This window comes from Python bivittatus, unplaced genomic scaffold (assembly GCF_059951505.1).
Source record: "Python bivittatus isolate LINGU-HERP-01145 unplaced genomic scaffold, Pbiv_v1 ctg000480_np1212, whole genome shotgun sequence".
In the NCBI taxonomy this organism is placed as follows: Eukaryota; Metazoa; Chordata; class Lepidosauria; order Squamata; family Pythonidae; genus Python; species Python bivittatus.
In genome coordinates, this window is record NW_028277075.1 from 33,499,003 (window position 1) to 33,511,043 (window position 12,041).

General features: G+C 41.7%; 1 protein-coding gene across 9 annotated transcripts in view; it reads right to left on the reverse strand.

The window, feature by feature from the left end:
- DGKZ (diacylglycerol kinase zeta) overlaps positions 1-12,041 on the reverse strand; it is a 117,725-nt gene that overhangs the window by 12,546 nt on the left and 93,138 nt on the right. For 8 of the 9 annotated variants that reach the window (XM_025167681.2, XM_025167680.2, XM_088145715.1 and 5 more), the window contains 3 exons: positions 2,658-2,698; positions 2,138-2,319; positions 1,360-1,391 (listed from right to left, as the gene is read on the reverse strand). In XM_025167681.2, coding sequence (XP_025023449.1) covers positions 1,360-1,391; positions 2,138-2,319; positions 2,658-2,698 — 255 coding nt within the window. Of the gene's footprint in view, positions 1-1,359; positions 1,392-2,110; positions 2,320-2,657; positions 2,699-12,041 lie in introns of all 9 variants that reach the window. The other variant, XR_003084883.2, reaches the window with a different exon arrangement.

The following is a 12,041-nucleotide window of genomic DNA, read 5'->3' on the forward strand; positions in this document are numbered from 1 at the left end:
AGTCACCCAGCCGGCTTTCATGCCTCAGGCAAGACTAGAACTCACAGTCTCCTGGTTTCTAGCCTGAAGCCTTAACCACTAGTCCAAACTGGCTCCCACTAGGCCAAACTGCCTTTTTGAAGGCAGAGATGTGGCCTGTATTTATGGTGATTGCCTACGGAATGTGGTTATGGAGTGTATATTTTATGTGATTTTTTGTTTGGATGGCACATTATTGACGTGCATAGCTTTTTGGGGAGATGCCTGGGACTTTGTGTTGGGAGGGCTGATGGTAGTTTGTTACATGTCTTACTAGTTTTCTCCCTTCTGGATATCTAGGCATTTTTAAGTTTGTGCATTTTTTTTTTTTTGCGGGGGGGTCTAAGCTTTTTCCTATCGGCATCATTTCCCCCCCTGAGAAATAGGTATTTTGTCCAGCATCTCTTTTGTAGCTGATTTCTTGGGCAAAGAACTCGCCCAATGTCATTAGGGTAGTCCTCATGGCAGCCATTTTGTGATGGCTTCTGGACATTTTCTGAAATGGTTTCATGGCACAAAAAAACGGCTGACTCCTTTCATAGGACAATGAATAGTCAGCATGAAAAAATGAAGCAGAAAAGGTGAATAGGGAAGTGGAAAGCAGATGTCCCCAAGGAGATAGTACCTGGAAGATGCCTTGTCAGTGACTCATACTTCGAGGAATTATGCTCTGTTCGACTCTAGGAAACACCTTCCATTTGTTCAACTGAGAAAGGCCCCTGACTGGTATCTGGCAGACCTTAATCCTGGTGCTTCTCCATGCATCCCATGTCACTACAGGTGGGAGATTAACTTTGTACCACTGTGGCATTCTCTGCCAAATGTTATAAGTGAGCTGAGGAAGACAGTATGCAAAGCCAATGGCTCTCGCCTGGAGAACAATGCAGTCATTCAAGCAGCTGCTCTCCTGAAGGAATTCCCCAAGCAGGACTCTAGCAACTTTAAGTTCTTGCTGCAGCAGGGATGAAGGCATTAAACTGCAATTTTCCTGCATTAGAGCACACTGCATAGTGGTCTAGCCTGGCTTCTCCTTGTTTCTTCGTAGTTCTGTGGTGTAATATATCTAAATGTCACCTACCAAAGGCTAAAAGTAAACTGCAGTGCAAGCTGTACTACAATGGTTGTTTTTAAATCTGGGCCTGCTCCAATGTGAGGTCTCACCTGCATGAAGCACACTGGTAATAGACCTGTTTTCCCTCAGTGTGAATATTCAAATAAATGTAACTATGGACATAGCACTGATGCTTCCCACCTCTCAATTCCAAGGATTATATCAGCTATGCTAAAAAAAAGTTAGAAACCAAATATGCTGCAAGTCCATATTGTGAACAAAAACCTCACCTTTAAGGATCTGGCTGCTGTCCACTGCTGAGCTGGAAAAAAAACAAGAAAGATTCAAACCTAAAAAACAAGTCCTTCCTATTCAAATCCCTCCCTTCTGTAAGAACTCCCCTCTATTTGCCTAGAATCAAAGAGACAGAATAGGAAGATCCTGGTGTTCCTACAGATTGGGATTTCTTCTTTGCCCTACTTAAGAAATGAAGTCAGTTTAAAGAAGTGGCTGAGCCAAGAAGTTTGCAGGAATTCACATCCTCTCTTGTCTTGGCTTTTTCACCCAGTTTGAACCATCATGCCATTCTGTTAAGATTAAAATAGATGATCCAATCTTCAGATTACTAAGGCTATGGGTGTAGAGAGTAAGGAAGATGACCTTGATACAGGTGCTGTTGCCTAGGCAAAAGGCGCTAACACATTTTTAAAGTCCAGAATATCCAGATAACCTTTGGAAGTGGCTCAGACTGACACCTCCCTAATTCACTGAATTATAAGAAAGAGGAGGAGGTACAGCACAATGAGACTTGCAAAATTCTGTCATTATAGCCAATCTCAATAAAAGTCATTATACCATCTTGTGGAGTTGATTTCATGGTCTGATCTTTCTAGTGGGGCTGACAAAGGGTGACAATAAGCCCTCCTATCCCAATTCAAAGATTCAAATCCCGGAGACTGAATTCTCATCCCCCATTTTGTATAAAACCTTAAGCTATTCTTCCTCGCGGTCCTTCCCTTAATCTAGTCTGGTCTTTCTTACCTCTAGTCCCCAAGCAGTCAGCCTCACCTGGAGACTGGTGTAGATGGTGGTGAAATTGGGAGAGGAAGGTGTTGCTTTGTGGGTGTTGAGGGAGCATCAACAAGGTCAGGCATGGCAGGAGACGTGCCCACTGTTTGAGTGCGCACCAGTTCTGGGTCTAACACAAACAACTCATCCTGGGAGATCTCTGTTACATAATTAAGATGTTCCTGGAAATATACAGATAAATAATTTCAGGGACAGGATTTATTTTTCTACTATTATTAACTAGTCGGAACCTCAATCAATATAGTTTGATAATATGCAACAAATCACTGTAATTGTTTTTTCTTACAGAAGTACATAAAAAACAAATAGAAAAGAAAAAACTAATTGGAGATAGTAACTATTTCTGAGAAGAATGATCCCTTCATTCCGTTAGTAGTGTAATATTCTAAAAACAAACAAAAACCAAGATGTGTGCCAAAAATCACATGTAGTTTCACAAGGAGCGTGGAAATGGGTAAGCTCACTGTCCACTGCCTTTGGAAAACAAAGTAAAGCTCACCTGGGCACGGTCTATTCTATAAAAACGATCTGCTGTGGTTGCTGTAAGAGAAATACAGAGGTTACTTGGGATTTGTACAGAATTCCAGCAAGTTATAAAAGTGCTTTCATTCATTTTCTCAATAAGGCAGGGCAATCATTCCATCCCCCTTGCATTGCAGAGGTAGGGTGGAAGTAAAGGAAATCATCCAATGGTTAAGGATATCTCAACTATTCTGCCTCACATCTGTGGCAACTGTACTTTCCTCCTGTTCTTGAGTCAGGAGGAAAGTACGCCAATATAGAAACCACTGCCCCCAGAGCCTACCACCATGCTTTGGCAACAGAGCTGTCAATGTTGCTATCAATTTGGGGTAGTTTCAAAGCAGCAACTAGTAGCTTTCCTGCTTCCCTGTTTCCTCTCACCCAGTGTCATCTACTGTTGGGAAAACCAATCACTAATTCCTTCCCTGAATGTGTGGTGAGATAAGGTTCAGGTGTTCAGTTGTCATTTTTACCGCTTCCTTAATTTTGTCTCACTCTATTAGACTTTTACTGCACTTGTGATATTATTTTTTTAAAAAGTTACATGAATTCCAGCTCTTCAGAAGAGAAGTGCCACTCTCCAATGTAACCAGTCTCCAATGTAACCACTGGAGTGCAATGGAGGACCAGGGTGGCAATGGGGGGATGTCCCACATGGAGGCCTCTGAGAGCTTCCCCTGGCTCTCAACAGCATGGCACTTCTCCTCCTTGTTGGGTCTGGGCCAGAAAATGAGCTCCCTCCTCCTTCCTTCTGCAAATGTTAGCAGAGATTAATGATCACCCTTCAAATGGATTGAGGGTTTCATAGACCCAATACGGTAAGATTCTCCATTTCAAGAATTCCTTTAATCATCTGGGAAGTCCATGAGCATTGGGGGGGGGGGGGGGGGCTTCTGCCCTCCTCTTCTTCAATGGGAATATTGATTCCTAGGGCTCTTCATTCTGTGAGTCACTCCCTCCTGTCTGGAAAACTGAAAAATTATTTCAATTTTGTATGCCCCCACTCAATCATTTTGAATACATTGGACTTAATTCCAAATACCTATGCCCAGATTAGCACTGTTTCTATATTGATAAGACTGTCAAATCTCAAGGAATGCAGCCAACAAAATGAGCTGCCTTATGTTTATCAGACAAGGGAGAAGAATTTTTAAGAATGCCTCACTGTTCTCTCTCTCTCTCTCTCTACACACACACACACACACACACACACACACACACACTTCCATATGCATATGCAGAAACACACAGGACTGAGCACTCTACAGCCACATCCTGAAGCTGTTCCTTTCCACATCTGCCAAGAGAGAAAAAGTTGCCAGGCACAGTTCTTGCTTTATTTTTGTCTACCAATGGGAATATTAACCTCTCTGTAGACCTGAGGGCCATCTTCTATGAAGCTGATATTCCATATCCAAACAATAAAAATCAGAAGCAAACTGCATCAGTGAGATATCTGGGGTCTCTGCCTGCCACAGGAAAATGTCTATGGAAGCATACAGCCCACTTGCTAAGGAGATACACTTAAAGTATCTTAAATCCTGGTAGAATTGTACAATTAAAGGCCTCACAGATGCAGCTAAAAGATACTGATTATCTGGACCCATTTCAATTACAGGTGAAACTCAAAAAATTAGAATATCGTGCAAATGTTCATTTATGTCAGTACGGCAACTCAAAAGGTGAAACCAATATATGAGATAGACGCATTACATCCAAAGCGAGATATGTCAAGCCTTACTTTGGTATAATTGTGATGATTATGGCGTACAGCTTATGAAAACCCCAAATTCACAATCTCAGAAAATTAGAATATTACATGACATCAATAACACAACGATTGGAAATAGAACAATATCGGACCTCTGCAAAGTATAAGCATGCATATGTACTCAGTACTTGGTTTGAGCCCCTTTTGCAGCAATGACTGCTGCAATGTGGCATGGCATGGATGCTATCAGCCTGTGTAACTGCTGAGGTGTTATGGAAGACCAGGATGCTTCAATAGCGGCCTTCAGCTCCACTGCATTGTTCGGTCTCATGTCTCTCATCTTTCTCTTGGCAATGCCCCATAGATTCTCTATGGGGTTCAGGTCAGGTGAGTTTGCTGGCCAATCAAGCACAGTAATCCCATGGTCATTGAACCAGGTTTTGGTACTTTTGGCAGTATGGGCAGGTGCCAAGTCCTGCTGGAAAATGAAGTCAGCATCCCCATAAAGCTCGTCTGCGGAAGGAAGCATGAAGTGCTCCAAAATCTCCTGGTAGACGGCTGCGTTGACCCTGGACTTAATGAAGCACAGTGGACCAACACCAGCAGATGACATGGCTCCCCAAATCAACACAGACTGTGGAAACTTCACACTGGACTTCAAGCATCGTGCACTGTGTACCTCTCCATTCTTCCTCCAGACTCTGGGTCCTTGGTTCCCAAATGAGATGCAAAAGTTGCTCTCATCAGAAAAGAGGACTTTGGACCACTGGGCAACAGACCAGTTCTTTTTTTCTGGAGCCCAGGTAAGACGCTTCTGACGTTGTTTGTTGTTCAGGAGCGGCTTGACAAGAGGAATACGACATTTGAAGCCCATGTCCAGGATCCGTCTGTGTGTGGTGGCTCTTGATGCACTAACTCCAGCCTCAGTCCATTCCTTGTGAAAGTCCCCAACAAGTCCCCATTTTGAATGGCCTTTTCCTGACAATCCTCTCCAGGCTGCGGTCATCCCTGCTGCTTGTGCACCTTTTTCTTCCACACTTTTCCCTTCCACATAACCTTCTATTGATGTGCTTTGATACAGCACTTTGGGAACATCCAACTTCTTTTGCAATTACCTTTTGGGGCTTTCCCTCCTTATGGAGGGTGTCAATGATGGTTTTCTGCACAACTGTCAGGTCAGCAGTCTTTCCCATGCTTGTGATTCCTACTGAACCAGCCTGAGAGACCATTTAAAGGCTCAGGAACCCTTCGCAGGTGTTATGGATTCATTAGCTGATTAGAGTGGGACACTTTGAGCCTAGAATATTGAACCTTTTCACACTATTCTAATTTTCTGAGATTGTGAATTTGGGGTTTTCATAAGCTGTACGCCATAATCATCACAATTATACCAAAGTAAGGCTTGACATATCTCGCTTTGGATGTAATGCGTCTATCTCATATATTGGTTTCACCTTTTGAGTTGCCGTACTGACATAAATGAACATTTGCACGATATTCTAATTTTTTGAGTTTCACCTGTAGGTATTCACTGGTGATATGCTACTGAAACTGTTTTAGTCACCTTGGAATTGGCATGTGGCAAGGTCTTATCGTGATAGAATGAGATGTGAGATGCAGCAGAATGGAGTGACTTGGGATTTTTCAGTATGAGATGGTTGAAGGAGGGAGGAGTAAATTGAAGTTGGATGGCAAAGTCAAGAGACAGATGAACTGGGAGAAGAAGCATGGAAAAAGAAAGTTTTTATTCTTTTTAACTAGGACATTAGCTGCCCAGGGTTGCATGCAATTTGGATGGCCATATGAAATGAATGAATGAATGAATGAATGAATGAATGAATGAATGAATGAATGAAATACATTTAGGAACTGAAAAATGAGAAATGGAAAGAATTGAAGACAGGTGAATGAATGTGGAAGAACCACCAAGTGAATGTGGAGAATGGAAGCCAGAAGGGAGTGGGTGAAGGAAGAAAGGAAGAAAGAATATGAAGACAGTGGTAAAATCTGGACTTTGTACGGCCAATATAGTGTTGTGAGTCTATAGTTGCTGGGAGAGCCAGAGGTCCCTGTAGAAGAGTGGAAACAGAGTTGGCATTTACAGGCAGGAAGTGTGACAACAGACAGACCAGGAAGTTGTTATCAGTTTTGTTGCTTGTGAGTGTGGGCACACTATTTTAAGGACTGCCACCTAAGAACAGAAACAGAAGAGGAAGAATAGGTCAGCAGTCATTAGGTGCTGGGAGAGGGCGATCAGTGTGGGGCCACAGAAACCACTGTTTACTACCACTTTGTGTGCTACTGCTGCTGGGGTGGCTACACACTGGAATGTGTGAGCCTGTCACTCAGGAATCCCAGAAGGTGTTACAAAGGACAAAAGAGGAAGATACCAATACATAAAGTGACATGAGAAGCTTCTGAAACCAAAACATCACTATGGGACCTACTGACACTACTTTCCTCAAATGCATGGATCCCCCAAATGGGTTTTGGGGCAGTTTTGAACATTCTCACAAAGTTATATGCCAAAAATAAAAAGCTTGTAATTTCAGTGCACATTGGTAACCCAAAGAGAAGCCACTCTAACCTGCTATGCAGTAACACATTACAGAAGCTAGTAGTCCTCAAAGGCAAAAAGAGGACTAAGCTCTGGAGATTGGGAGAGACTATAAGAAAAAGATGTATCAGCAGCAGTGCAGTGATAGAAAGGCAATCAGGACTCAGATTACAGCTAATCAAGAGAATCTCCAACTTCTGTCAAGGCTAGCCACCAATATACTGTGGTACATACACCGCAACTTGGCAAACCATAAGTTAAGAGAGACCTCTAAGACATGACAAACTATAGTGCACAAACCACTTCCAACAGCAGTGGGAATGCATTCACTGGAAAAAAAATCTTGCTTTCCAAAATTAAGTTGCTTTACCTTTTGAAGAGGAAATGCTATGTTGAGAGGTGAGTGATGATTTTCAAACCACATGGAAACAGGCAGTAGCAACTAAAAACTCATCCTTGGGCTTCTCTCCAGGTCTTCTACTCAGCATGGGATATGATCAGGCCAAAGCACTAATTAAACAGTGTGTAGCAGACACAGAGTGCCAACTGGATCTAGCCAGGGCCCCAACCTTTATTGCCAGTGAATCCAACAGGTACTCTGCCTCCCGTATGGCATACTTAACTGAACGTGAAATACCTAAACACCGGAGGGCCTTTACTCTGGCATAATGTCATGTCCTCCCCTCAGCTGTCTTTGAAGGCCAATACAGGAAGATTCCTTACCTGGAGAGACAATGCCCCTGTGACTCCGGACATACAGAAACAGCAGAGCATGTGCTTCTCCAGTGCTTATATTACAGAGACATTCATACTAGCCTCATTTACTATTACTGCATAAATACCCAGGGCACATTGGACAATTCTACAACTCTTTCAGACACCAACCCTGCCACAACATACAGCAGCACTTAAAACTGGTCAGATGATGACCTGTGCCATAAACTAGACTTAATGAGCATCTAGTTCGCCATACTAGAGTGCTCTGTAATTTGATATAGACTTCCACATACTAACCTTTATGCTCCCCTACACCCATCTAATGCTCCTACCCCTCCTTTTAGATTCTTTTAGACTCATGTTTTTTATATACTTTCTGTTTTAATATATTTTCATAATTTTTCTTTTTAGTCCCTGATGTATCTTCTATGCTTTTTAATTGACTGTACCCCACCCTCCTTATGCTGGTCTATGACGATAATAAAGATTTGATTATGTTGAGAGAGTTCACAATTAATAAGTAACTTCTTTGCTTGTATTAGACTCTAAATGGGTCAGTTGGTAAAGTTCTCCATTTGAATAGTAGCAATTCTGGCTGATCGTGAACACTCACATAAACTCAACAAACAATAAATGGATGTGCAAATACACAGATATTAGAACACGATGTAGACAACAACAAAATTCTCCATCTTCTCTAATTTATTTTTATGTCACTATATTTTTTGGGATGCTGTGTAGCAAAAAAGAAAATTTTCCAAATCTGGTTTGCAGCTGTTTTGGGATTTCCTGTGTATTCAGATGACTTGTTTGCAGGACTGCAGGTATAGGAACTCTTGTGCCCTTGCAGTACAGCAATCCAAATTTTAAATGTCATCTTGAATATGTGTGCATATTTCACATTGTTACAGTATAAACCATTGTGCACAACTGATACACACTGGGTGCCAAAGTTGGCTTTTTGGGTTCTGCCAATGGAATTGCTCTTACCCACAGGACCTGGTTGGAAAACTATAACTTTGAAAAGAGTTCTTTTGTGTATGTCTGTGTTTACATGGCATGTTAACAAACTTCTAATCTGTATTTCTCATAATGAGCTTAGAGAATACATGAACTAATATAGCAATACTTCCATGCAAATGCACTAAAATGTAACAATAAAAAAGATGGGGGAATGATTTAGTTTATTCATCCTTTCACATACACTTTTCCAACATTTTATTTGTTTTATGGTGTGAATTTGAGATATAATCACATTGATGCCCTAGCTGATCATGAGAATGCATCCTAATAACTAAGTGAACATCTATGTTAGAAATTGCAAGAGTTATACAAGACAATAAGTCTGTAGCTGGAGTGAGTACAAAACTTTATTAACTGCTCTTCCAATAGGCAAGCATATTGCTTTTAATCATGGGCTATGGTTCCACACATGTCCCCCCCTCACCGGACTCCATCTATGATCTCCAAAGTAACCCCCCATCCTCAGGTGGAAAAACATTGTTCACCCTTGCTGTAAATGAAGTGGAAGAACAAAGATAATCCTTCTACACAATCCTTGTGTAGCTTTGAAGACAAAAATGTTCGAATTTTGCTGGTGTTTAAATGGAAAGAAGGAGAATATTGTGTGCATTAAGTCAATTAGCACCAAGTGATTTACCTTTCCACAAAGAAAAGCTGAATTCTACGTTTTTTTTTCTTCCATAAACCATGGAAATTAGGCAAGGGAGCTTAAATTGTGGTCAAGGTGAGGTTCAAATAACTGAAGAAACACCCAAATGGAGGGCAACCTACAGCTCTTAGCCTAACTTCAAAATCTCTATACCAATTCAGAGTAAGAGTTATTAAGTAAGAGTCAGCTGCCTCTTCCCTGCAGTCTATTGCTTAGGAAAGAGAAAAAAGAGGATGTCCCAAATCACTTACCTCCTTTCGGCTATATTCCTGCCCACTGCTCACTTTAATCCCCCCCACCATGCATCCCCCCCAAATTACTCCTGAGGGAACATAACAACAGAGAAAGGGCTTCCCACCTCTGAAACTAGTGAAATAGCTGGAAATCTTGCTCAATCTCTACCTGGAATATAATATATTAGCTGACATTATCTACTTTCCAACATATCTGTGTAGCTGCAAGACCTGGAATTTGCCTTTCCAAACAGACATTTGGGAGAAGCTGAATTCTAAGCTGAAGGCTATATTCCATACCTGAATGTTGAGTGCAATATGCCTGACATACAGGCTTGGGGATATTGAACCACTTTGATAAAATATGATTTACTGTTTTAGGGTAAACAGATTAAATTATTCTCTTATTTTTAGTCATCTTGCTTGAGTACAGGCAAAGAAATCAAAAGTCATGCCACTTCATTAAAATGTACTTTCTTTTTCTTTGATGCATGTTTGCATATGCAAATGACGCCTAGCCGCATGTTTTGACAAAAACTCATTCAGTATATATACGTGTCACGCTGAGTTTGTTGTTTAAACTCATGTTCATATCTTGACATTTAAACTTATAGGTTGTTATCATCACTATCTGTCAGTCAATGAAAGAGTAATAAAAGCCAAATTAAATCCTTTGAGTGCCAGGGATTCATGTTAGCAGGAATTACTCCCATTTTTGAAAGCTAAGTGACATTAAAAATTCCATGAGGAATACAGCAGGAACTGACTGCTGTTAATTGCTCTGTCATACCATGTTACCCGTATTTCTTTCTGCACCAAGACCAGAGGATGCGTGCACCCACCCAATTATGATGGTCTGGAGGGAACTCAGGCAAGCAATTGCTGCACTTGTGTACTGGCTTTTGGAATCTGACTGCAACTATGTAAATAAATTGCTGCTACTGTCTAATTTAAACAGTCTGTGATTCTCCAATCTTTCCCCACCATTTTTTGGAAGGTTCCTGGCTCATTTCACCTGTCCTCAAAAGCTAAGATAGGTGAGCAAGTAGATAGAATACTACCCATGATACCAAGACAATTCCTTTTCTGACAATGCTTCTGTGACATGTTAGAAAGCTGTCTTCTGCCTTGGTTCGCGTTCCAACATCAGGGGATTATGCTGTCTTACTCAAAAGCCATTGCTGGATTATAAAGAAAATATAGAGGTACCCAGTTCTCCACCTTGGGGTCCTTCTGAACTTCCAATGCATCCAAAGGCCGGGAGCAACAGGATGAGCTATATGGCAGTGGAGGGGAAGTGCTCACACCCAACAGATCAGAGTCATTAATACTCTTGTTTTGTATGCATGGCTATGCACTAAGGGCTCCAGGCATAGGAGAGCAGTCAGGTAGAGAACTACAGGTGAATGCATTTTGTTGACTTACAGAGCTTTCCTTACATCGTTTGGATTTCCAGAATGCTGTGGGCAAGCTGAGGTTGCTATGGCTGGACCTTAGAAAGACTGGGGAATTCTCTTTGGGAATAGAGCAGAAATGATGGGGAAGGGAGGGGAGCTCATGACACAAGCCAGAGCAGATTAGAAGAGTGAAAGAGCCTCGTTTATCCTGTCCTGGGGAGAGATTTACAGTCACAGAGCTGTTGATGAAGGCCAGTAATTCAACCATTTTAATGAGCCTGTGTTGCCCCTGAATACCACTCCAGCTTTTTCCATTGACACATTTTCCTCTATTTGGAACATGCTGCTGGGAAACTGGCAGAAAAGGAGAAAACAATCTGCAGCAACAATATCTGGGAACAGGATCCTCATACAGGGGCACAAAAGAGATGGCCTTTTCTCACTGGGATCTCATAATCAAATGTGTGCATGTGCCTGTATATTGTGCATCAGGACTGGTGATCTCACTTCTTTATCTGGGAGCAAGATTACATAATGATGTACACTTGGAAGAACAATTTCCTCTATTGCTTATGAATAAGGGGGGACTGGAGTGAAGGAGAAGATAATAATTGACCTACTGACATTGATAGAACATTAGTATCTTATAATTCCCTCAGGGAGTGGAGATGGAGAAAAGGTTAAAAAAATCCCAGACAAGAGGAGTCAGGAAAGTAGAAGAAACCAGTGAAATGAATTATCCTTTCTTTCTCTCTTACACACCCATTCACCTTGACTTGAAGGAAGAAAACAGAACAAAGTTCAATCTGTCAGTATTATATGAAGAGAACCTGGAGTGAAATGAATCTCTACCAATGGCACCCTCAGTCTTGATTTTGGCCTGCCCATTTTAGCTTTCTGCACTTTCCAGCATCAATCTTGGTTAAATCCCATTGTATCTCATGCTGTTCCCATCTATTCGGTCTCTAGAGCTTTGTTGCTGGTACCTACTATAACCTAGAGGGACGTGGTGCAGCCATCAAGCTCCAAGGACCATGCAAGCTGCTCCCTGTGTGTTTGGGAACTTATTCCAGC